Genomic DNA, 27,018 nt, shown 5'->3' with positions numbered 1-27,018 from the left:
TCCAAGTGTGGTGTCTCAGTTTTTCCCAGAGGCTTGGCTGAGAGGGGCAGCAGCTCAGATGCCCATGTCCCTGGCAAGGGACAGGCTAGGAGGTGGTGATAAATGGTGGGGGGAGTGGTAGTCAGAAATGGAAGGTCAGAAACAAAGTGACAGCTATATTGAGTGTGAGAGCTGGGCTTGGTCATGTTATTGGGGGGTAAGTAGGAAAAACCACCATCAACCTAATGATGAAAAGGGGAGAGGTCACAAACACTGAAGCGCAGAAGTTCACCTGCTGATGACACTGCCTTTGGAGTGCTAACGGCTCGTCCTCTCGCCCCCTTGCCCCCTGGGAGGGACCAGGCACCAGCTGCGTCAGGATGGTGTGTCCTGAGCGAACCGAACAGCACCAACTGTGAGGTGGCAGGGAAAGCAGACGGGAAATCCCATCCCCTCGGTGACTGAATGAGTTCTCCCTAACCCCGGGACGGGGGTGGGGGTGGGAGGAGGGGGGTCTTTGGGAGGTGACAGGGTTCCATGAGGTCATAGGGTGGGATTGGTGGGATTGGTGTCCTTGTCAGCAGAGGAAGACACCAGGGCAAATCCAGACTGTTGTCTACCCGCCAAGCTCAGCAAGACAGCAAGACTTGGCCCCAACAGCACTTGAAGGTGTGAAAACCATCTTGGATTAGACATTGAAAAACTAAGAACAGAAATGGGCAACAGACAACCGAAAACAGCAGCTTGAATTCAAGAAGGAAATGTGAGTAAACACGTGATCTTAGAAATGAAGACTACAGTGTAAGGTCTGAGGATAGGCCCTGACCCAGCACAGGAGGTGGAAGGCGGGCTGACCATGCAGGGCCGCGGCGGAGAGTCGGGACTGGCCGTGTCCTTGAAGAAGAAATCCACAACTAATGTTTAAACCTGGTTCAAAGAAACCTTCCAGGCAGAGAAAAGAGCCTGCGTCTGTATTGAAGAGACCGGGGGAATTTGAGAGCCATCACGACAAGACACAGCGTAGTAAAAGGATTCTGTTTTACAGATGACAATCCTCGTGGCCACCAGAGTAGACAAAACAATGTACAGAGGGAAGAGAATTTGTCGCCAGACTTTTCGAAGCTCACACACCAAAGCAAGGTGACAGTGGCTCAGCAGACCTTCCTGCAGGTCCAGCCGGCAGTCAGCTGGTTAAAATGCAAACGTGCGTCCAGAGGACCTGCAACCAGGTTGCCTGAAATGGCTTTATTCCACCTGCATTTATGAAGGGTGTTTTCACTGGGAGTGGAATTCTCAGCTGGCAGGTGGTTTGGGTTTGGGTTTTTGTGGGGGTTTTTGCCATTTAAAAGACATCATTCTGTTTCTGATGAGAGCTGAGTTGTTGGCAGTATTACCTTTAAAGTAATGTTCCCTTTTTTCTGGCTGCTTTTAAGAACGTTCTTTATCTTTTTATTGAAGTTATTTGATGACGTATTTGTAATTATCTTTGTATTGTCCTACTGGACATTTACTGAGCTTCTTAGATCTGTGGGTTGATATCTTTCATCAATTTTGGAAAATTTCTGCTGTTATCTCTTTCAGTATTTCTTTTGCCCATTTTCTCTCTTTTTCCCCCAGAACCCCGGTTACCTAATATATAGAACGATCTTATGTGATCCCACAGATCTCTGATACTCTGTGCTGTTTTTTTCTATTTTCCCCCTTTTCTATTTTTTTTTTTTTTAATCAAAATGACTCTCTGGATATACAGACAGTCCCGAACTTCATGATGGTTCGCCTTCACGATGGTGCGAAAGCGATATGCATTAAGTAGAAACCGTACTTTGAGTTTTGACCTTTTCCCGGGCCAGCAATTTGCCCTACGATACTCTCACAATGCTGGGCAGTGACAGCGAGATCGTTTTGCCCAACTGCAGGCGAATGTGATGTCCTGGCACGCGTACCGTGGGCTGGGCTGCAGGCTCCACTGTGATACGCAGTAGGTTAGTGCATCAAATGTATTTTCCAGTTACAGTATTTTCAGCTTTCAGTGAGTTTATGGGGAAGTAGCCCCATCATAATCAGTCAGGGCACATCTGTACCTTCCCTTTTGTGTGTTTTGTCTGCCCTTCAGCTATTCAGTAAAATATGTTGAAAAATTTTGTAGTTCTAGGGTTTCTGTTTCTCTCTTTGTGGAGTTCCTATTTCTCCGTTGAAATCTGCCATCGCTCCACCCCATTTTCCTCTGTATTCTCTCACAGATTTATAAGTGACGTTACTATCCTTGACATCTGATTTCAACATCCGGGTCCACTGCAGGTCTGCCTCTGTGGGCTGTTTCCCCTCTCGTTTATGGGTAACGTCTTCCTCCTCAATGTCTCGTCATTTTTATTTTATTCTGAACACTGTGAAAGGATGATAAGCCAGGTGCATTTCTCCCCAAACACTCCTTCCTTTACCAGGCAGCTTGGCCGAGTGGGCTGGCCTCTCATCAGGGCGTGGCTGGCTTCCCACTTGGGTTAGCTTCATTCACCCCTTGTTCGGATGTCTTGAAGTTTGTGTCTTGACCTGTCTTATTTTTTTTGCCAGCGCCACGTTCTAGCAGGACTTTTGATTTCTGTGCATGGAAAGACTGCAGAAAATTTCACTCCACCTTTCACCCACACCTCACCACCCAAGCACCAAGCAGAGTCCCATGAGGAGAATCTGCCGAGCTTTTCAAGCTCCTCCAGGTTCTGGCCCATTCTACCAGCCCACACGGCACCAGCCTTTCAGCAGCTTCTCCGTAGAGAATGCCCTGTCCCCAGCGCGCCCAGCTCATATGCTGCTGGGGGGACGCTCCGCAGCCTCTGCTCACCGGGAGGGGCTCTCTTCTCCCTGGACTTCAGTCCCTCTGGATTTCTTAGCACCCCATCGCTTTGAAGTATTTACAATTGTATGTGATTTTTACATTTAGGGTATGCAAGGTGATGAGCTAATATCCGTATACATTGTGAAGTGGTCGCCACCATGGGGTAACTGACACCTCCAGTGCCCCACTCAGTTACCTTTGTGTGAGTGTGGTGAGAACGAAGATCTAGTCGCTCAGTGCCTTTCAGGGACACCATGCTGTTCGTGAGATCCCCAGGACTGAGAACCAAGGGTGTGCCCTTTGGCCAAAACCCCCCATTTCCCCACCACCGCCCTGCGACCACCATTCTCGGCTCTGGTTCTATGAGCTCAACTTCAGTTTTAAATCCTCCTGTAAGTGAGATCGTCCTTAACCCACTCAGCACAGTGTCATCCAGGGTCATCCAGGGTGTCACCAATGGCCGGACCTCCTCTTTTAAGGCTGAATCATTCTGTTTAGACATATACATGTATGACTATATGTGTCTGTATGTAAAACGTGTGTATCACTGTTAGTGTCCTCTCCTCCATCTAGGACACTGAGGTGGTTTCTGTGTCCCAGCTGCTGTTAATCGTGCGGCATTGAACGTGGGAGTACAGATATTTGAGATACTGATTTCATTTCCTTAGAGATACACCCAGCAGTGCAATTGCTGAGTCGTGTGGTAGTTCTAGTTTAAATTTTTTGAGGAACTTCCACACTGTTTTCCTATTTCTGCAGTGAATGTGTTCTTTTTCTAGTGTTTATTTTTAACCAGCTGAAGTCATGGTCTGTCATGACAGTCGACTGCTAACCGGAAATCCAGCCCCTTACCATCTCTTCGATGTCTGTAGGACCTTTGCTGGTGTCCCCTTTGCATTCCTGGCACTGGTCTTATTTAAAGTTTTAAACCTTTCTGCTTTTCCAATCTATACATAAAGTGTAAATTTCCCCCCAATTCTGCTTTAGCGGGACCCTCAAATTTTGGTGAATTATAATTGCAGTATCACTCAGTCCCAAGTATTTCCTAATTTCCATACAGTTTCTTTTTTACTCTGTTTATGTAAAAGTGTTTCTTGATTACCAGACATTTGGTGGTTTTCGTTGTCTTCCTGTGGTTGATTTCCGGTTTGGTTCCACTGTAGTCAGAAATTATGTTTGTTTAGAATTGCATTATGATACAGAACATAACCTGTTCGGACCATTGTTTAACGTGCACTTGAAAGTAACATGTGTTGTGCCATTGTTGGCTGGGCTGTCCTGTGTGTTTGTCCATTAGGTCAGATCTGTTGTTTGTGTGCAGATGGTAAAGACACGTCCTGATTTTTGTCTGCTTCTTCAGTCACTTAGAGACGGGTATTATCTCCAACTCTGCTTACAGATTGGCCAAGCGCTCATTTTTTGTTCTGTGATCTCTTGATTGAAATATTTTGAACCTGTGTTATGGTGCATAAATATTGAGGGCTACGGTATTACGTCCTCCTGTCAAATTCCCCTTTTGTCATTATGAAATGTCCTTAACTTTTACGAACTACTTACTGCCTTAAAGTCTCCTTCTTCTGATACAGGCACATGGGCTTTCTTTTGGTTAGTGTTTGTACAATGTAACTTTTATCATCTTTCTAACTAAAGTGAGACTTGTCATTAGCAAATAGTTTGGTTTTGTTTTTGTATCCCGTCTGACAATGTTTATCCTTTGATGGGAGTGTTTAAATCTGCTTACGTTTAATGTGATTCCTGATACAGTTGTTTGTCTACTGTCTTGCTCTTCCTTTTCTTTTGACTCTATCCATCTTTTGTCTTTCGTTTTTTTTTTTTTAATTGGGGAAGGGGAACAGGACTTTATTGGGGAACAGTGTGTACTTCCAGGCTTTTTTTTCCAAATCAAGTTGTTGTCCTTTCAGTCTTAGTTGTGGAGGGTGCAGCTCAGCTCCAGGTCCAGTTGCCATTTTCTAGTTGCAGGGGGCGCAGCCCACCATCCCTTGCAGGAGTCGAACTGGCAACCTTGTGGTTGAGAGGACGCACTCCAACCGAGCATCCGGGAGCTCAGCGGCAGCTCAGCTCAAGGTGCCGTGTTCAATCTTAGTTGCAGCGGGGCGGAGGCCACCATCCCTTGCGGGACTCGAGGAATTGAACTGGCAACCTTGTGGTTGAGAGCCCGCTGGCCCATGTGGGAATCGAACCGGCAGCCTTCGGAGTTAGGAGCACGGAGCTCCAACCGCCTGAGCCACCGACTGGCCCCTTGTCTTTCGTTTTTGAAGGGCATAGGATTCTAGTCTGGTAGTACAGTAGTCCCCCCTTATCCACGGTTTCAGTTACCTGTGGTCCAAAAAGACTAAATGGAAAATTCCAGAAATAATTCATCGATTTGAATTTGCACACCTTCCTGAGTGTCGTGATGGAATCTCGCTGTCCTGCTCCGCCTTCCCTGGACGCGCATCACCCCTTTGTCCCATGTCCCCGCCGTGCCGCGCCCCCCTCTCCCCCATCCGTCACTCAGGAGCAGCCTCTGTCGCACCACTTGTGTTCACGTCACCCTCACTTAGTAGAGCCCAGTCACATGACTTTTACTGTATTGTTGTAATTGTTCTGAATCTCTTGCCGTGCCTAATTTATGACTAAACTTCATCATACGATTGTACGTTTAGGAAAAAAACACAGTGTATATAGGGTTTGGTACAGACATCCGCAGGGGATCTCGGGACCTGTCCCCCACAGATAAGGGAGATGACTATACTTTCTCCTGGCTGCTTTTTTCTTTTTTCTTTTTTTTTTTTTTTCTGGCTGCTTTTAAGATTTTTTCCTTTGGGTTTTAGCAGTTTGAATTTGTCTTTTGTTGGTTTTTGTTTATAATCCCACTTTGGGTCACTGGGATTTGTAAACACGTGGATTGATGGCTTAATTCTGGAACATTCGTAGCTACCTTTTCATGTACAGCCTGGGCCCCACTCTCCCACCCTCCTCCGGGGCCCACTGACAGGTGCTGAGACCTTCCTGTCCCCATCTCCTGTGCTTTGCTCTGTTTTCCATCCTTCTTACCTCGGCTCGCCCTTGGGTATTTTTCACTGCTCTTCCCTGGTTCACTAATCCTGTCTGCTGTTGCTCCTGGTCACTGAGCACCTCATCACAGACACTGTTTTTTAGTGGTAGAAGGTCAAACAGATACATTCCCACTCTTGAAATTCTCCATTAATGCATCGATTCTGTTCTGTTCTTCATTTCCTCCACTGCCTTGAACATACAAACTCCAGTGTCTCACCTATGAGTGGGTGTTTCTGTTTTCTACTTTTTCCCTTGCTTTATAGTTCTATTTCTCAGCATGCTTTGTAATTTTTAACGGGATGCTGGACATTTTCATGACAACCAGCCGTGACCAGCCAAGGGCCCAGGTCAGGTTACCCACCCCTGCACAGGTGCTGCCCGGGGTCCCAGCTGAGCACTTCTGGGTGCCTATACACACCACGTGCAGCCCCAACTCGAGGGTGGAGCCTACAAGGTCCCTGCACAGCTCATTGCATGGGGTCCCTGCTGACACTCTGGAAAGTGCTAGCAGGCTCCAAGGGGCACAACCCGTCTGGGCACAACCCCACAGTGTGGCCTCCTCTGCGGGTGGCCGTGGCCATGCTGCCCCCCACCCAGGTCCCCCTCTGCTGCACTGCAGGGGCAGGGCGGGTCCCCAGCCTCCCTAGAGTCCCCAGTGCACTGTGGATGCCTCCAAGTGGGAGCCTGGGTTGGGAGACAGCAAGTCCAGATGCAGGTAGGAGTGCCAGGTTCCCCTCTTACAGTGGTGGGAACAGCAGTGGAGAGGACAGCCCCAGGTCCCAGAGCCGCCAGGGTCCTGCGGCTCTGACGGGAAGAAGCACACAGGTCAGGTTAGGTATGTTTTCCTTTATTTAAAAAAAAAAAACATTTTGGGGTGTGGTGTGAGGCGGGTACACCTTTCATGGCTTCGGGGAGGACACAGGTTCCAAAAGGAATCACTGGGGCAGAAACACATGGGAAGGACCAGGGCGTCAGGGGAGGGGCTGCACCCTCCAGCACCTCTGGGATGGGTGGGGTACAGTATGTACAGGTGGGCAGTGCCCTCCAGACCCATGGGCCAGTGGGGACGTGGCCACCATGGCTGGCCCACAGCATCGCCCCTCGCAGGCGGACGGCCTGAGGCCTACGCCCTTAGCTGTGGGCCAGGGGGGTCCTGTCTAGGGGCTGAGTGGGGCCTGGCGGGAGCCAGCCTGCAGGACCTCGATGGGGTACAAGCCCCCCATCAGTCCTACCACGCAGGGCTCAGGCCTGCATCCTGGGGCCAAAGTCAGGGTGGCCTGAGCGTCCCCAGTGAACAGACCAGAATGAAAGGAACACAAGACCCCAACCAACACACTAGGGGTATCCCCCACACCCTCTCCTACCAGAGACATGGAAAGCCGAGGTGCACTGCCATGTGCAGTTACACAAATGAGACAATGGCCACATGACCCACCATCAGGCAGCTGGTCAGGCGGCCCAGGGACCTGGCCGACCTCAGCTCAGGCAGGGTCAGGCCAGCCCTGCCCCCAGTCCTAAGGGATTGTCACACAACCCCACCTGCCCAGCCACTTCCCAGCTCCTCTGAACAGGCAGCCATGCTCGCCCTGGTGCAGATGCCTGGAAACGTGGTGGGAGTGGACACTGCCTGGGGCCCGGCGGGCTGGCGTGAGACGTGGGGCAGCCTTATTTGTCTCAGGTGTCTGGGCCGCTGTCCTCACGGCCACGCTGGGGCTGGCGCGCCTAAGTGTAGAAGATCACTTCCGGGATCTGGCCGTCCTCCACAGACGTCCCATTGTTGTTCCCTGCTGCGTAGCAGAAGGTGAAGCACGTCTTGGCCCCCGTCGTGGGCGACTCATGGGTCACCTTGCGCAGGCCTTTGGTGCCGTAGTGGGAGTCCGGGCCCTGTGGGGTTGGGGCCACAATGTGGTCAGGACACCCCGGGACTGGGACCCCAACTGGGTGGAGGGCAGCAGAGCCCCAGCCAAAGGTGTCTGCTGTGGGGAACCTCAGGTGGCAGACCCTCCACAGCCACAGCAGATGGCCACCCCTCCCTGCCGCATACCATTGCCGGTAAGTGAGGGAATGTGGGTTGGGGTTCAAGTCTGGGTCCTGGAGAGGGCATCAGAGTCAGGGTCGGGTCCTGGGTGGGTTCAGGTAGGGTTTTCAGGTGGGAATTCCCACCTGTTCTCAGGAATTTCGTTCGCTTTCCCGTTCCCGAATCCCAAGCTATAAACTGTTTTCTGTTCTCCATGATAAATTGTCTCCACAAAGTGACGGCCGATACTACCAACCACCTGGGTTCAAGGAGCCAATTCTCCCAATTTCCCAGCCAACTTTTCTCAGGATTCAGGAATGGAAAAGCAAAAAAAATTCCCGAGAAAGGGCGGGAATTCCCACCCGGAAACCATAGCGATACATAGGAAAAATGTCTAAGAGATACACTGTGTGTAGTTCGTTTATTTCCCATTGTGGGTATTACTGGGTTCAAGGAGTCGATTTTCCTGATTTCCCGACCAACTTTTCTCAGGAGTTGGGAATGGGAAAACGAAAAAAATTTCCTGAGAACGGGCGGGAATTCCCGCCTGGAAACCCTAGGTTCAAGGATCAGAGTCAGCGGCCTGCACAGGTTTCACTGAACAGAGTTGGGGTTCAGCAATCAGTCAGGGTCAGATGTCAGGGTCGGGGTCCTGGGTAGGGTTCATTGAATAGAGTTGGGGTTCTGGGTATGGTTTGGGGATCAGAGTTTACTTGAGGGTCGGGGTTGGGACCAGGCACACCTTGAGTGTGGCACAGGCCGTGTAGTTGACGTTGGGCAACACTTCCACGGGCTCCTTGAACATGACCCGGAAGGTGCTGGCGGAGCCGTCGCAGCTGAAGCCCGTGTCGTTCTGGCCTAGGACTGTGTTGCTGTCTGTGTGGAAGATCTGCGAGGCAGGAGCCAGGCTCGCTCAGCTGAGGCCTCCAGGCCCCCTGCCTCCACCCGCGGGGCCCTCCCGAGGCCTGACTCCGGGCTGAGCCCCACCCCCGGGCCGGCAGTGCGCCGCCGTCCAGCCGTGAGCCGCAAAGGAGGCCCGCGGGGTGGGAGGCATACTCCCCAGGGACTCCAGAACACTCTCCACTAGAGGATGTGACACGGCGCAGATCCTAGAAGGGGAGGGCGCGATCTGAGGGGGAGCCTAGGGGAGGGGCAGGTGGGGAGGCGGAACACAGGAGGGGCGGGGCTTGGGTGGGACCGCCTGAGTCCTGGGGGGCGGGGAGCGGGGGCAGGACGAGGGTAGCAGTGCACCTGGATGTTCACTTGGTAATCCGTGGGCCCGTGGATGGAGCCGTACAGCCCGAAGCCAACCACGAAGATGCGTTTGTTGACCGAGAACCTTATGGACAGGAGCGAGGTGCTGTACTCCGGAAGACCGCAACCGGCCGAGAGGACCCGGGCGAGGAAGGCCCGCGGGCTTCTACCCTTCCCGGTGCTGGGGTCTGGGGGAGCCCGCAGCAGGAAGCCCCCTTCCGGGCCTGCGCCTCGCTCCGATCACCCGGCGCCCCCCGCCCTGGCGCCCGGCCTGCCCCGGTGCCCACCTGATGCGGTCACTCGTGCCGCTGTAGCCCCAGCGACTCTCCACCTGCTGGAAGCGGTTGATGCTGCACTCCTTGCCGCGGAGGCAGCAGCGCGGCCGGTCGATGAAGTCCACTCGAGGCTTGGGGTTCACGGTGAAGTGCAGGAAGAGGCTGACCACCTCGCGGTCCACGAGGATGCCCGACTGCGCGGGCCCTGCGGGCACAGGATGGGAGGGTCGGCCCGGGCGGGGTCTGGCCTGAGGCTGAGGGGCGGGCTGGGGAAGGCGGGATGAGCCCCCCAGATACGGAAGACGCCAAAGTGCGCGGGCATCTTGAGTTCGCAGCGTCTCTGAGATGAAAACGGACTTTCGGCAAAACGCGAGGGATCCAGGCAGCCCTTCTACCCCACCGTTTGGAGAGGAGTCCCACACAGACGGGGCTGACGCTGGTTCGCTGACTCATTGGGCAAAATACCCCATTGTGCCCAAGGTTTCCTGGCTGCGCTGGGGACCACCCCTCAGGTCCACCCCTACTTGGCGGAGCATGTGGCCATCAGCAGCCATGGCATGACTCCCAGCTGGAAGTGGCCTGGGGGCTCTTGGCCAGGCAGCACTGACACAGCAGGGGGAACAGGCCGAGACAGTCAGTGAAGGGGACCCGATGAAGACATGTGACAGCAATAATGGAGGTCACACGAGAGGACCGGCAGGGCTGGGGGCTGCTGGCCACGGGTGGAAGCGGGAAACCCCCAGGGGACAGAACACAGGACACAGGCCTCACACTTCACAAAAACGACTCATTCCCCAACTGCAAACCCATTTCCGCAGAGGGCCACAGCGTCACTCATGGCCGCCCCAGCGCGACACATCAACAGAGGCCCTCACAACGGGACAAAGGCGGGTAAGGATTCAGTGAATAAGGAAGATACAAAATTGAATGCAGAATGTTGACCATTGTCGTTTTTAATCTCTGCATAGAAAATGGAGAAAGAAAAATACATCAGACCTCAACAGTGATGCACAGAGCGGGGGGGTTCAGGGGGGGTGCCAAACTTCTACTGTACTTCGAAATGAAACCTAAGTCAGGGAATGCCCTGGAGCAATGACCAAGGACGAAAGCCCCACGGGACCCACCACACAGGGACAGGCCCACAGGACATACACACGGTCTTGCCGGGAGCTTTCCAGCTGGGGGGAGGGGTATGAGGGGCTGGTGCTTCCAGAGGTGGGTCGGATGAGCTGTGTCACAGGGGCCGGAGGCTCTGTGGGGGCTGGGCAGCCAGGTGAGGAGAACGGTTCTGGGGGTGAAAGCCAGGCTGGAGAGGGAGGGCCCAACAAGGCTCCTGCAGCTGTCTTAGCACAGGATGGTCCAATGCTGTACCCAGGGGTCTCCCCCCGGGGATTCTGGCCCCCCAGGGGACCCTGGGCCATGTCTGGGGACATCTCTGGTTGTCACAACTGGCATGTTCCTGGCATGGGGAGCACTGATGTGGCTCATCACCGCACAGTGGCCAGGACGGCCCCCCCCAGAGTGAGGCAGCCCCGTGACTCCTAGGGTGCAGACATTCTCTGAAGCATGCCCTCAGCACTGATGTAACACTGAGCTGGTCCAATCTGATTGGCAGATCAACAGGACACCTACAGGGTAAGTCTGTCCCAGCTGGTGTGCGGGAGACATTTACGCTCAATTATTTGTTTGCTGTTGTTGCTAAATCTGGTGACCCTGAGCCCAGGCAAGAGCAGGGCAGCGTGAACCCAGGACAGACAGGACGGCGGGTGTGCCCAGAGCCCCACCCAGAACCTTCCGGGCCTATCTGACTCCCGGGCCGAGGAGGCAGCGCAGCCCCAGGGGAAAGGGTTCCAAGTCGGCCACTGCTGCCCAAATGGCCCCAGGACTTGGGCGTCCACATGGGGCAGGAGGCATAGCCTGGACCCCAGGCAGGGTCCCCACAATGCCAGCCCCTTCCCACCCCTTCACGGGCTCGTCAAGGGCACTGAAGCCGGAGCCCAGCCCCCAGGATGTGAACCCAGGACGGGGACCCTCAGTGGCGAGTACATTCATACACATGCATGTGGACATGGGACACACGGAGGAAAGGAAACGAGATGCGGGACGCACAGACGGCATCTGTGGGCAGTTCCATCTTTATACCTTTGTGCACAGTCCGAGCTTCCTGTCAACATGGCGAGTGTCATCAGTAGAGAGGAGCATACTTGTGTTCCTGGCAGGGACTCTCAGGCCAACACATGGCCAGCGCCAGACCCACTGGGACACGCGACTGAGTCACACACAGGGTCCCCGGGTGTCACACTCCTCCAGAGAGGCCCTGCGGCCCCCCCGACCGTTACCTGCAGCAAACTCCTCGATGGTCATCAGCGGGAAGCGGATGAGGGCCAGCGCCTTGCCCAGGACCTTCCGCTTGTTCTCAGGCGTCACCTGCAGCTGCTGCCGCTGACACTCGGCCTCGGACCAGCGGACAACGGCATTGAACAGGCGCACCTCGCGGATGCCCAGCGTGTCCCGCTCTAGGACAGCCACCAGCGTGTCTGTGGAGTACAGGGAAGCCGCGTCAACGTGGACACTGTGGTCTCAGCCAGGGGCTGTCGGCACACTGTGCACGGTCTCTGCCTGTGCTGGCCAGTGAGGTTCACCAGCTCGTGGCCACACCCGTCCACCATCCTGTCACCAACGGCTGCACAGTGGGGTGGACCTGGCAGAAGCCCTGTGGCCAGCAAGGCCAAAAACACAGATCACTGCCTGTGCAGGAGGAGGGTGCCCACCCTGCTTGAGGATGACGGGGCCCCAGGACACGAGGTGACCCCTCCAGGAACCCCGCCAGCCTTACCCAGGTCGATATCCGTGAAGCCCTCTGCGGTGATGGCGTCGGCCGTGTTTTTGTCGATGTTCTCCAGGCACAGGCTGGCAAGCTGTGGCTCATCGAAAAGCCGGGCCTGCAAGAGACAGTGCGTCATCATCGAGCCCCGAGACAGGACCCAACATGCATCCCCTGGTTCAAAACCTGTCACAAATTTCAAGTCTTGGGGCCTGCAAAGTGTCAGCCCAAGGGGCCAGTGAGCTTTTCCCCAAGTTCAGAGACTGGGGTGGAGTCTGGTGAAGGAAGGACGGGCTCCAGTGGAGGGGAGAAGATTCTCATTCATTCTGCCCAGGAGCTGGAGGCAGGCAAGACCCATAACCCCTTGGCCTCCACAGTGCCCAGGGCCTGGCTAGGACACCCCACATGACCACAGCTCTCAGCAGATGGCTGGGGGCAGCTCTGGCCCTTCAGAGCAACTCTGAAGGTGGGTCAGGGCCCGAGGCCCATGTCTCATCCGAGCAAAGGGTTTGCAAATCCAACCCGTCTGGAGGTAGCTGTGACCCATCCAGGAGAGGGCGCCCCCCCATGCCTATTTGTGCCCAGGTATCTTCCCAGCCTCCCGGTATTCACAGCCCCACCAGCCCCACCACAACCCGGCTGACCACACAGAGCCTGAAAGGGACCGTCTCAAAGAAACAAAGACAAACCTTTCTCCCCACACCTGAGCCAGCGACTAGGTGCCAAGGAGGCCTAGAAACTCACCCAGAAAACTCAGGGGGGCCACCATGCGGGGCGGGCACAGGGATGGGGAGCACTCTCCCCAGCACAAAATTTAAGGGGAGTCAAAAACCCAAAAAATTCCCCGCATGCACCTGCTCCCGCCTCCCGCGCTCACTAGCGCCTGCCCATCTGCGTCTCCACTTGTCTGCCCAGCCCTGCCTTTACCTGCCCTGCCCACTAGAGCCTCCACCCCGAGTCCCCCACCCCCACCGTATGCTGCGCCCTCACCCGGTCCCCCGCATCCTTGCCCGTCCCCATACCTGTGTCAGCAGCATGAACGCATTGTCTGCGCGCAGGTTCTTCTTCAGGAACTCCACACAGTGGGCCTCAAGCGCGGGCACCGCATACTTCTTGGCGGTGTACAGCGTGGTCATGACCGTCTCGGGCCCAATCTGAACCTCATCCGAGTAGAGGAACCTGGAGGGGGCGGTGGGGAGGCCAGCGGCCATGAGGCAAGGGCCACCCAGCCTGCTGCGGCGCCACTGGGACCATCAGACCCCCAGCAGGAACTCACACCAGTCCCCACCCCACGGGCCGGCCTGAGGAACCTTCCAAAACCAGCGCCTGTTGTTCTCCGACCTGCAGACAGGATCCAGCAAAGGCTATTACCAGTGAAAACCCACGAGGCTAAACCATCCACTTTCCAACACGGGAAACACATCTACTGCGCAGGCCTTCTCCTTTCCCAGGCACAAAGGCTGAAGGCCATCATGGGTTTGCTGGGGAGACGGGACGTTTCTACACCTCTGGACCTGCACAGCAGGCCTGACGGCAAAGCTCAATGATGTTTGGGCAAATCACGGGCCTGGAAATGCCAGCCTAAATCACGGAACGCTCATGGGCACTGACCACTGCCATCGCTGGACTCTAAATGGGGGTCAGAAGTTGGGGGTCATAAAAAAAGAAAATGGTGAGGCCATGGAGATATCAGAGACCTTTTGCATGGATGGGGGTGCAGAACCGAATAGGCCAGGAAAGGGGTGCCCCCTCCTGAGTCCAGGCCCCAGCGTGGGCCAGGAGCCCAAATACAGCCCAGTAGCTGGAGTCCCTGAGGCCAGGGAGACCCTGGGACCCTGCTGGACACCCCACCATGACCCACCTGACGTCAGCAGTGCGGGGGTGGGGGGGACCCTGTAATGAGGACAGGCCCGATTACACGCAGAGCGACAGGGGTCACACATGAAGGGTGACGGTGTCAACCATCTCAGGAGGGCACATCAGCATATTTATCAAAAGGCAGAGACAAAGTTCAACCTAAGGCAAGGTTTGGCAAACTGCAGCCTGCCACCTGTTTTTGATTTTTTAAATTGACATCATTTTATTTTTTTAATTATGGTAAAATACACATAACATGAACTTGATCACCTTAGCCAGTTTTAAGTGCACAGCTCAGGGGCATTAAGCACATTCACACTTCTGTGCAGCCGTCCCCACCATCCATCTCTAGAACTTTCCATCTTCCCAGACTGACACTCTGTCCCCATTAAACACCAACTCCCCTGCCCTCCCCCAGCCCCTGGCACCACCATCTACTTCCGGTCTCTATGAATCTGACTCCTCTGGGGGCCTCACATAAGGGGAATCACACAGTATTTGTCCTTCTGCGTCTGGCTGATGTCACTGAGCATCATGTCCTCAGGGTCCGTCCACGCTGTAGCGTATCAGACTGTCCTTTATTTCCTAGGCCGAGTAATATTCCAGTGTGTGGACGGCCCACCCTTGTTGATCAAGCATCTGCCCCCGTCCTCCTTTTGGCCGCGGTGAGTCGTGCTGCTGTGGACACGGGTGTGCAGGTATCTGTTCAAGTTCCTGCTCTCAGTGCTTCGTGTGTACACACAGCAGTGGGACTGCTGGGTCATATGGCAACTCTGTGTTTAAATACTTCAGGAATCGCCATCCCACAGCAGCCACCCCATTTCACTTCCCCCCCCCGCCGTGCACAAAGGTCCCAATTTCTCTATGTCCTTGTCAACTCTTGTCATTTTTCTTTTTTTAAAAAAATTTTATAACTGCCATTCTACTGTGAAGTGTAAAGTGACATCTACTTGTGGTTTCATCACCTGTTTTTGTAAATAAAGTTGTATTGGCACACAGCTCCACCCATAGTTTACAAACTATCCCGACTGCTTCTGTAGTCACAATGGCCATAACGGAGAGAGCCCACCAGTCGCCCAGCCGAGAAGCGTCCACCCACCCTCTGGGCCTGGGCTGAGGGAACTATTTGAGAAGGCACAAAGACATGGATAAAGGAGCTTGTTCCTGAGTGCTGTTGTGACCTGGAGGACACTGGGGACAGCCACAGGACCCAACACAGTCAAGGGTTACGGGGCATCCACAGATGGAACCAACTAGAACAAAATTGTACCCAACAACACACTGTGGACACCAGTGAGAAAAGGGGGTGAGGACACAGTGGGATGGAAGGGCAGCTGTGACACATTACACACACGGAACATGAGCCAGGAGGGGCCAGCAAGGTGGTGTCCTGGCTGTCTGAGAAGGGAGCACAGGGTTACCCCACTTTGTTCTTTGTGCTTCTTCGTATCAACTTTGTGTGTGTGACAGCCTGTGCCATTTTGATCACCAGGAGGGAAAAAATAAACTGCATTGAAAAAGATGTTTTTGGGGTGGCTGGCTAGCTCAGTTGGTTCAATACCCACATGGGCCACTGTGAGCTGCGCCCTCCACAACTAGATTGAAACAACTCCTTGACTTGGAGCTGATGGGTCCTGGCAGGACACACTTAAATAAATAAAAGTGTTTTTAAAAAGATGTTTTCACTGTTTGGAATAATCTTTAAAGTTACCTATGACAATTTACACCCAGTGTTCCTGGGAGCCATCTGGGCAAGGAGATGGTACGGACATTCTCGAGAGCTCACCCCTCTGGGCAGCCAGGACCTCGGCCTCTACCTGAAGCCACTGCCCGTGGTCGCCGCCCAAGCTTTGCCTCTCCTCCCCTCTCATCCAAGTTGGCTCCATTTCCTACAACTGTGTGACAACCCCCATTCCCAGGCGTTCATTGTACTTGAGAAAAAATTCTGAAACTTAAAAGGAAAAAATAAAGGTGGCATATAAAATCCTTCCTTTATGCTACTTCTTTAACTTTGTCGACTACAAAGGATCAAAATGAGGGGTTCATATACACACGACATACAACGTGGATGACCTTGAAAATGACGCTCAGTGAGACAAGCCAGACATAAAAGTCCACATGGTGTGTGATTCCATTTACGTGAAATGTCCAAAACAGGCACATCCACAGACACACAAAGGGGGTTAGTGGTTGTTGGAAGCTGGGGAGGGGGATGGGGACGGGGTCTCCTTTCCTGGGTGATGGAAGCTTCTGGAATTAGATAGAGGCAGTGGTTGAACATATCTATGAATATACTAAAACCCACTAAATTGTACACTTTGACTAAATTGCATGGTATATGAAGTACATCTCTATTAAAACCACAAAAATTAAAATGGGGTGGGGGCTCCCAGAGACTCCCCTCACTGTGGAAGCAAGTTCTAGAAACTTCCAGGGAGCCAGGGCTCTGGAGGCAACGTCACCAGGGTCTCTATTTTCTCCAAGTCCCATCGGTTTTCCGATGTGTTAAACCATCAGGCGTCCATCCCGCCCCTCGGTGGTGAGGCCCCAGAAGGTCTTACTTGAGCAGTGCCAGGAAGGCGGCTGGCTCCACATCGGGCAGCTCGATCTCGGTGGACGTGGTGGCCATGCCCCCATTGAACATGGCGTCGAAAACAGCGCTGCCCACAGCCAGCACAAACCTGGCGGAAGAGAAGACCTGGTTACCTTCTGCGTGGCCCTGCCTGTCCCCGTCACCGAGCCTGGGGCTGGGGGAAGGGGGGAATATGTGTAAAGTGAGTGTCCCCAACGTCAATTCCCCCACCGGAAAGCCTGGGAGGCACTGCAAAGGCAGCTTCTCTGCCAGCTGCCCCCTCACACCGTGCCCAGAGCATGTCCGTCCATCCAGCCATCCACTCACTCACTCACTCATTCATTTGCTCACGTGCTGGCTCTGCAACACCTGCCCTGTGCTCAGGCTTGGGGCACTGGGCCCCCCACCTTCTTGGCGGGGAGCAGACACAGGTCAAATGCACAGCCAGCCTGACCGTGGGGTAGGAAGGAGAACGCAGGGCTGTAAGGGGAGCAAGGGGCAGGGGAGGTCTGACAGGGACAGCTGAGCCAGGCTGAGTCTGCGGGGAAGGGTGTCAAGGGTAAGGGAACGGCATTAGCACAGGGGAACATTAGGAGGCAGTGGCCGTGAGAAGACCTGTGGGTTCCGCCAGGAATGACTCACCCACTCAGGGCCACCTGCCCGTGTCTCCTTCAACTAGGGGCAGGAAGGCCCAGTGGGTGAGGAGCCCCCAGCCTTCCCTCCAGCCAGCTGTGAACCCTCCTGCTGGCCCTGCCCGTGGGGGCCGGTAGGATTGTAGGGCACTCCATGGCGTCTGCACTCAGGACAGGGCCGCCCACTCTGTGCGGTCCAGGCTCAGTCCTCCAGGCCCACCCCGTGACGTGACGTCCTCCCGCGGGGGGGGGCAGAGGACTCAGGAGCCATAGCCCCGCAGCACGCCTGCGGGTCTGCGCGGCCCCTGTATCCCCTGTAACCCCTCCTGGAATCCCCTCTGTGACAATCACAGCTCTGAACAGCCGCCTACTTCAGAGTCAGCAGACAGGGGCAGGTGGGACGGAGCCAGCCCCACCCCGCAGCTCCTGGCCTCTGCCCAGTGCCTGGGGCGCCCTTCCCACAGCCCCCAGCAGACCCCAGGCTGGGCCTCCCCCGACGCCCCAGGGAGAAGCCCTGTCTCTCCCCAGTCCCCACATCCTCCCCCGTCATGAGGCGCTTGTCCCCTGGCCCTGCCAGGCCTTTTTCTGTCCACAGCCAGTCCAGGACTCGACCCCACCCTGAGGGCCAGACTGAAGACAGATGGCCAGATGGGAAACCAAGTGCAGTGGGATGAACAGTGTGCCCTAAAATGTACATGTACGGAAGGTCAGAAGGGGACCTCATCCGGAAATCGGGTCTTTGTAGGTATAATTAGTTAGAATGAGGTCACACTGGAGTGGGGTGGCCCTGATCCAATGACTAGTGACCTTATGAGGGAAATGTGGGCACAGACACACAGGGAGAGGCCATGTGACGACGGAGGCAGAGACTGGGATGGTGAGACCACAAGCCCAGGAACGCTGGAGCCCCCAGAGGCGGGAATGGGCAGGAAGGACCCTCCCCTGAGGTCGTTCCTACGGAGGGAGCGCGGCCCTACGACACCTTGGGCATGGGCTTCTGGCCCCAGAGCTGACAGCACCAATCCTTGTGGTTTGCCCACTCATCTGGGCCTGGCCTGTGTTTGTGCAGAGACGCCCAACACTGGACGGTCAGGGGCCTCACACGCCCTCGGGGGCAGATGTGAGGACAGATCCCAGGTCCTGGAAAGACCGCAGGCTTCGAGGCGGTTACGTCCGGTCCCCGAGGCTCCTCCACGCGGGCCCTGCCCACCGCCCCTCAGGGCCTTCATGTTCTGGCCAGCAAGCCCGCTCCCTCGGCACCTTGCTTGTTCCTGCCTCCGGCCAACCACAGGCCCCAGCCCCACGCTGAGGGCCTCCCCGTCATGTGTCTCCTACCCTCTTTCCCCAAAAACATAACAATAAATGCAAATCAAAACCACAGCGAGGCACCACCTCACCCACTAGGATGGCTAGAATTAAAAATAAGGACAATGACAAGAGCTGATGAGGACATGGAAACCAGAGCCCTCGTGTGCGGCTGTGGGAGCCCCTGCGGAGGCAGGTGGTACCGCAGACAGTCAGCCACGAGCGGCCATCTGACCCAGCAACTGCACGCCTCGCTGTCTGCCCCACAAAACAAACGTCCACACACAACCAGCAGTGGGATCCCAAAGGTCAAAATGTGAAGAGAAATCCCCAAACACTTGGAAATGGAAGTGACTCACTTCCAAGTAACCCAAGGGTCACAGAAGGAACACAGGGACATTAGAAAATGAAGATAAGACACATCCCAAAGTGAGAAAGGCAGCCAACAGTGCTCAGGGGTAAACACCTCGTACCTATCAAATAAAGACCCAAAGTCAGCAAGGTTAGCTTCTACCTCCACAGTCTAGAGAATGAATGGGAAAGCAAACCCGAAGAAAGACGGAAATAATGAAAGTAGGAGCAGGAATTAAGGAAATTGGGAATGGGGAAACAGAAAACCAATGAAACCAAAATTGCTACTCTTTGGGGAAAAGAAAACAATCAGTTGCTAAAACTTCAGCCAGACCAACCAAGAAAGAGAGAAAGGACAGCAGTTAGCAAGATCAGGAAAGAGGGGACTTCACTGCAGACTCTAAAGAAGATAAAGTCGTAAGACAACTTCATGCCGACAAATTAAGACAATTAGATCTTCCGCCAAAGAGAAGCCCAGCCCTAGGTGGCCCCACAGCGGGGTTCTCACGTACATTTCAGTAGAAATAACACCACTGCACCCACATTCCTCTGGGAAATAAGAGAAAGGGGAGCAGTCCAACTCATCTACGAGGCCTGAGGCTCCACAGGGGCCTGGGGGACGGTTTCTCACCATGTCACATGTAAGACTTATGCTGTTGGGTCAGCCGGACGGTTAGAGCACGAGCTCTGAACAACAGGATTGCTGGTTCGATTCCCACATGGGCCAGTGAGCTGCGCCCTCCACAACTAGATTGAAGACAACGAGCTGCTACTGAGCTGCTGAAGCAGTGGCTGGATGGCTCAGTTGGTTAGAGCACGAGCTCTCAACAAGGTTGCTGGTTCAATTCCCGCATGGGATGGTGGGCTGAGCCCCCTGCAACTAAGATTGAAAACGGCGACTGGACTTGGAGCTGAGCTGCGCCCTCCACAACTAGAGGACAACGACTTGGAGCTGATATGGGCCCTGGAGAAACACACTGCTCCCCAATATTCCCCAATTTAAAAAGAAGTGAAACAAAACAGACTTAGGCTGTAATGCGTCTGTCCCACTCCTTGGCATTTACCCAAGAGAAGGAAGCACACCGCCACACGGTGTGCCCGCCTGCCCAGGGAAGCATTATTCCTGCAGTGAAACACTGGAGACCCGCATCCCCATTGCTGGTGAACGGACAAACCGGGGTCTGTCTACAAGGGGCGTTTGGCAGGAAAAAGGACTTCTACTTCAGCACCGAAAAGAAACGAGCTCCTGAGATGCCGAGAATGAGCCTCTAAGAATTTACGTTAAAGAACCCAGAGACAACCAGTACTAAATCATTCCAATTACATGAAATTTCTAAAAACAGCAAAACTAGAGAGACTGAAAGCAGACAGACCAGTGGTTGCCTGGGGTTCGGGGTGGGAGCGGGGTCCTTTTGGGGTGACGGTTGTGCTCTAAAACTGGGCTATGACGGTTGACAACTACATAAACTCTCCACCCAGTCATCACATGAAACAAGACTAAATCCAGCGAAAGCGCTTGATATCCCCACACTCACCCTTCCTGAAAATTCTGAATAAACGAGGGATGGACAGAAGGTTCTGTACCTTGTGGAAGAGACTTTGAGGGAAACCAATCTCAATGGTCACACGTAACTGTGAAAAGCACCAAGGCTGCGTGCTCTCACCCGTTGTGGAGCAATGCCCTGGGGATCAGAAATGCAGTAAGAACAGAAAAAAATAATGCAGGAATATGAGAGAGTAAGAGAAAAGATCTGCCTGTACAATTCTCTAATTTAAAATCCCAAGCCCAGGGGTGGCCAGTTAGCTCAGTTGGTCTAGAGCGTGGTGCTGATAACACCAAGGTTGCGGGTTCAATCCCCACATGGGCCACTGTGAGCTGTGCCCTCCTTAAAAAAAAAAAAATTTCCAAGCCTGCACTGTCCAAGATGGTTGCTACTGGCCACACAGGGCTATTTAAGTCTAAATTAAAATTCAAGTAAATAAAAGGTTCAAGTCCTCGGTTGTGATGGCCACTTATTAAGTGCTCCGTAGCCACATGTGACTAGTAGAGGACAGCATAGATCTAGAACATTCCCATCTTCACAGAAAAGTCTACTGCATGGGGCCAAACAGATGAGATGAACAATTATGAATACTAAGTGTTCAGGAAGAAATTGTTCAAATAACATAAAATAAATATGTCCCCAAATCTATAGCTTCCCAGCTAGAAAAATACAACAGAGAAAAACAAAAAAATACCTGAGCGAAAACTCAGAAATAAACGTGCAAGAGCTATACAATGAAGAAAACTACAAAACTTTTGTAAGGATGCTGAAAAATGCCCTGAATACATAAGTGGATAGAGATCTCATGTTTCCAGATATATTCTAAATTGCCATTTCTCCTCAACCAGGCATCTCTGGGAAGACCAATTCCCCACTAAATTCCTTTCCCGCGTAAGAAATTGATGCCAAAGAGCATAAGGAACCACTAGAGCGAGCAGAGTAGCAAACTCGGCCCTGGGACCCAATCCAGTCCGCCACTTGCTTTGTAAATCAAGTTTTATTAGAACACAGCCATACTCGTTCATTTATGTCACTGTTTTTTGTGCTGCAAGACAGAATTAAGCAGTTGGAACAAAGGAAATATTTATTATGTGGCTCTTTACATATGCGTGGTGCTGCTGTGCTAGAATGTAAGTTCCACAGGGAAAGAGATGTTTTTCTGTTCGCACCATGTTTCAATGGCTGTTGGGTGGAGGCACAGACGGATGGGTGATTCTAGAAGACTCAATGTGTTAGACCAACTGAAATAGTCTTAAAGCAGAATAAAATTGGGAGCAACTTCCTCAGCAATTCTCAAAACACACCACAGAGCCACCATCATCATAAAAAGACGTCACCAGACTAAAACCACACAAACAGGTCGATGCCACAGAAGAGACCCCAAACACAGACTACTCCACATTCTAGACTCTCAGCATGGCGACATTTTCCAAGAGAGAGTGAAGACAGTCATCTGAGATGTTAATTGTGTGGGGCCACCCGATTTGTACACCAACGAAAATGCCAAAAAGACATTCGCTGTTTGCTCACAGCGAACCTGAGAAAGAAGACACACATTAGATTCCAGCCTGCTGGCTGACGTGTATGCTGGGCATTCTCCTGGGCATTTGGGGTGCGGGACAGAACAAGATAGGCAAAGCCAATGACAACATAATATCAACGTTGGGCGCTAGAAAGTTAGAAAGAAAAAGGTGTGGGGAAAAAAGAAGAGTGGGGACTGCAAAGCTAAGCGTAGCAGGAGCTGGGATGGGAGCTTAGCCAGGGACAGCCCTTTTCACTGTCAAAAATGCCAACCTATGTTCTGGGGTCCCATGCCCCACTTCATCCTGCACCAAGTTCACGGGTCACTCTGAGCCCCAGCAGTGACCACCCCAAGCCTGGCCCTGGGAGCTGTGGCTTCAGACCACACCTTGAAATCAGCACAAGCCTCAACCTCACTCTGCTTTTCAATCAACCTCAGGCGTTGTTCTCATGTAACCATTCTGGCCCAAATGTCCTCTTTCTGCCCCAGGGCCCCATCCAGGACCCCACGAGGCTTCTCATCGTCCCTTAGGCATCTTGGGCTGCGACAGCTCCTCCACCTTTCTCTGATTGTCCTGTCCTGGGCAGTCTTAGGAGCACTGGCCAGGGTCCAGCAGGTCTCCGATCCGTGTTTGTTGGGGATTTTCTCGTGATTAAACAGGACAAACTGGTCTCCTGGGGCTGCTATCCAAAGTGTTGGCAAACCAGGTGACTTGAAACAACGGAAATCTATCTTCTTACACGCAGGAGGCCAGACGTCCAAACTCAAGGTGTTGTAGGGCCACGCTCTCCCTTGAGGGTCTTTCCCGTCTCCTCCAGCTGCTGGCGGCTCCAGCATCCCTGGGCTGAGGACCACATCGCCCCATGTCTGCCTCTGCCATCACATGGCCGTCTTCTCTGTCTCTCCTCTGTGTGGACAGTTGTCCTCATGAGGACAGTTGTCATTGGGTTTAGGGCCTACCTGGATAATCCAGAATGATCTCATGTTGAGACCCTTAACTTTAATCACAGCTGCAAAGTCCCTTTTCCCAAATAAAGTGCCAATCACAGGTTCTGGGGATTAGGATGGAAACATATTAGGTTGGTGCATAAGTAATTGCGGTTTAAAAGATTAAAAATAATTGCAAAAACTGCAATTACTTGTGCACCAGTCTAGTATCTTTGGGGGGACACCATTCAACCCACTATACACCACTATACACCACTATACACTATACACTATATAGATTTTGGGGAAGAGGACACCCAGGTGAGATACCTTCTCGTCAGAGGTCCCCGACATATACACATCACCCTGAGATTGACCTTGACCACCTGGCTGAGAAGGGGGCTACTTTCCATCCTACTCTTTACATGGAGTCCTCAAATCCAGCCTCCCAGAAGGCGGTGAGAACAAGGTCCAGGTAGGGGTGTCACACATACCGTGTTTCCCCGAAAATAAGACCTAGCCAGACAATCAGCTCTAATGCATCTTTTGGTACAAAAATTAATATAAGACCCGGTCTTATTTTACTATACTATAAGGTCGGGTCTTATACGATATGATTGATGATATGATTGATGATGATGAGATGAGATGAGATATGATATGATATGATATGATACCAGGTCTTATATGAATTTTTGCTCCAGAAGACACATTAGAGCTGATTGTCCGGCTAGGTCTGATTTTCGGGGAAACGCGGTAGAAGCAGGAACTCTCCAGACCACTCTTTTCCACCACTCGCACATGTTCAATCTTTACTCTCTATCACGCGTGGCCTCTGGGACATTAACTCTGCCTTGGCTTATGTCCCCATCTTTAAGCTCCTGGTCCTCTAGAGGAGCCCTGGGTCATGGAGTCGATCTTCCCAGCAGCCCCAGGACAGAGGCATCTGAGTGGTACGTCCCAGTTCACAGGTAGGGAAACTGAGACACAGCAAACCCAGGGTCACTCACTGGGCAGCCATCCACCTGACCATTGCAGGTAAATTTTTCACAATTCATATGAAATAATAACCCAAAGGCTAAAAATAAAAAGAATTTGAACCTTCTATTGGGGGATCCAGAGTAGGGCATCAACACCAGGGAAATGGGACAAGAAAAGTGCCATCGGCCTGGCCCCAGACACCCTCTGGACATTAAGCACACAGGGAGACAACTGATGGGTGCAGGGACCTGCGAGGTGTGCCAAGGGAACCAGGCAGAGCGCCATCAGGGGACATGGGACTCATGGACCTACAAACACAAGAGGTGGGCCAGTCTGATGGTGAATGTTGAGGTGCAGGCATGCAGCCCCACACCAGGAAAAGGCTGCACCCCATGCCCCATTTTGGGGTGGCTCCTTGCTGCCATTCCTAAGCGCCCTTTTGTCCACACGCTGCCCCCAGGCTACCCCACACACCCCCATCAGTACGGACCCCCTGGGTCATACTGTTTCCAGCCATCTCTGGGGTGTCTCAGCCTCTGCCATACAGCATGTACTTCCATGCCTGTCCTCCCCTGGGATGCTCAAGCCAGGAGTGCAGGAACTCCCGCCTCGTCCCATTTTCCCTCACCTGCCAAGCTACCTCCTCACCACATCACAGAGAAGCTGGACCCTCTGCTTCCCAATCCTGCGGCCCCCACTAAGCCCATCACCTCCCGTGGCGTCTGTGGCCCATTCCAGCCCTCAAAGCAGAAAAGGTCACTGTGCTCCCTCTGCTCTGGCCTCGCTGTGGCTCCCAGCTGCCCACCTCTCTGCTCTCCAGGCCTCACACCCCTGCACTCTCCTCCCCTTCCCCTGCTCTGCTCAGTGCCACTTGCTCAGAGGTGTCCGTCGGGAGCAGGTCAGCCCTGTCATTATCCCGGGCCCTATCTCCCTCCTGCACTCAGAAATTCTCACTAAATGTCACATCCATCCTTCCTCACTTAACCTCCACCTCTCACGGGAGCCAGGCCCCTCTTCTGCTTCTCTCCGGGGATGCTCACATCCACCTTTCTCATCCCCACTTTGCCACCAGCCCATGGACCTTGAAGCATGATCGAGTATGTATCTCAAGGTCAGCCGGCATCCAGGGAGGCCCCCACCAACTCCCCTGCACCCCTCAAGTAGAAACCCTGACGTTCCCTCACTGGGTGGGGTTTCCAGTCGCATCCACCTCCCAGAGAGGGCTCCAGTCAGGGGTCCTGTGGGCAGGAGAGCCCAGACTGGCCTGAGCAGCGTTTAAGAACGGGAGGGGTGAGGGAGGCCAGCGGTTCAGGAGGCACTGGTAGGTGGCAAACGGACCAGCCCCCTACTCCAAGCTTAGGAAGGTGGCCCCCATGGGTGACCGGGGACAGGGCTGCACACACACCGGGGAGGGAGGAGTCAGGGGAGGTCCTGGGGAACCAACCACAGGCCTGGAACCTTCTGCGGACAGGAAGCCAGACGCAATTGTACATAAATAACCAAGAAAAAGCCACAAAGACTGTCAAAGACACAGGTTAAAGGCCTCACGCCGGAGAGGCGGGAGGACCCTCACAGCAGGTTGGGGGACACTCCAAGCAGAGCCAAGAACGCCCCCTCCCCTTCCAGGGTGGAGCCCCCAGCGAGCCTTCCCCACCAAGGTCCCTGGGGTGCAACGGGGAGCAGGGTCAGGGAGTGGGCAGGCTGGTGTGTGATAATAACTCACCCAGCCCAGGAGTCTGGGGCTGCACCCTAGAAACTGGCAGAGGGACGGGGCCTGGAGCAACAGTGCCCCCTTTCTCGGAGAGGAAGCCTGGGGGTTAGGAGGGTGGGGAGTGTCAAGGACTGGGGAGGGGCAGGAGGGTGAGAAGGTTGGAGGAGGGTCAGTGGGCTGTGGGTTCTGGGGACTGCGGGTTCGGGGGGCTGGGGAGTCAGGGGGCTGGGGAGTCAGGGGGCTGGGGGCTATGTGGTTCGTGAGTCTGGGGAGTCCTGGGTTTGTGAGGCAGGAGTCTGGTGGGGATGTGGGGGTCATGCACGCCTGGAGAGCATGGGTTACTTAGTGCAGGAGGTCATTGGGGCAGGATGGCAGGGCCCAGGGTGGTTCGCAGGGCCTGGAGATTCTGGCAAGAGTGGCGGGGGGGAGGGTGTCCGATGGCGGTGGACGGACGGGGGTCGAGGGGCCAGGGAATGGCTAGTATCTGGGGGCTGCGGGATGGATGGGGCTCCAGGAGGATCACAGGGCCCGGGGATAATGGGGCCTGGGGAAGGGGGTGCCCTGGGGTACTGGAGGGTCCGAGGGCTGCAGATAACGGGATGGCGGGTACCGGGACGGAGGGGTCCCCGGGGAGGGGGTCCAGGGATGGCGGGTCCGGGGGATGGGGTCCCGGAGCCCGGGGGCCCGGGAGCGGGCGCGGCCCACCTGTGCGCCGGGATGCGCTGCGCGCCGAGCCCCTTGCCCACCAGGAAGTGCACGTCGCACAGCACCTCGTTGTTGAAGAGGAAGGCGAAGCGCTCCTGCACCGTGGGCTTGGTGGCCTGCCAGTTGTACACGGGCTCGCGCAGCAGCGCCGCCGCCCCCGGCTCCTCGGCCGCCCGCTCCCCTCCCGGTGCGGCCTGTGCGCCGGGCCCTGAGCCCGGAGAGGACGTCCCGGGGGCGGCGGGGACCGGGCCGGCGGCCGCAGCCGCGTTGCCGGGGGCGGGGGCGGCGTTGGCACTGGGACCCGGGCCGCCCCCCGCGCCCGCACCGACCGCCGGCGGGCACGATGCGCGGCCGCCGCTCCCACCCGCCGCCATCTTGTCGGTGCGGCGCCGCGGGGCGGGCGGGGCGGGCGCAGCGGGCGGGGCTGACGGGGAGGGGAGGGGCGGGGCGAGGGAGGAGGGCGGGGCGAGGGAGGGGCGGGGCGAGGGAGGGGCGGGGCGAGAGGACAGGCGAGGGGAGACAGGGGAGGGGAACGGGGCGGACGGAACTAGGGGCTGCGCGGCGGGAGAGGAGAGAGGGAGGGAGGATGGAAGAAGGGACGAGGGGAAGGGCGCGGGGCAGACCATGGACCCCGGGCCCCAGATCACAGACCTCAGACCTCAGATCTGGGAC

General features: G+C 54.6%; 1 protein-coding gene across 1 annotated transcript; it reads right to left on the bottom strand.

Moving 5' to 3' along the window:
* Positions 1–6,701: 6,701 nt before the first annotated feature.
* On the bottom strand, positions 6,702–26,738 carry BTBD2 (BTB domain containing 2). The gene is made up of 9 exons (XM_081076520.1): positions 26,347–26,738; positions 16,658–16,777; positions 13,262–13,418; positions 12,252–12,357; positions 11,755–11,952; positions 9,428–9,620; positions 9,138–9,225; positions 8,629–8,775; positions 6,702–7,753 (listed from the first exon to the last, which is right to left on the bottom strand). Exons 1-9 carry the CDS (start codon positions 26,718–26,720, stop codon positions 7,592–7,594), a joined length of 1,545 nt encoding a protein of 514 aa, XP_080932646.1. The 5' UTR covers positions 26,721–26,738; the 3' UTR covers positions 6,702–7,591.
* Positions 26,739–27,018: the final 280 nt, after the last annotated feature.

This window comes from Rhinolophus hipposideros, assembly GCF_964194185.1.
Source record: "Rhinolophus hipposideros genome assembly, chromosome: 16".
Taxonomy (NCBI): domain Eukaryota; kingdom Metazoa; phylum Chordata; class Mammalia; order Chiroptera; family Rhinolophidae; genus Rhinolophus; species Rhinolophus hipposideros.
Note: the sequence above shows the minus strand (reverse complement) of the source record. Positions and strands in the feature narration are given on the sequence as shown.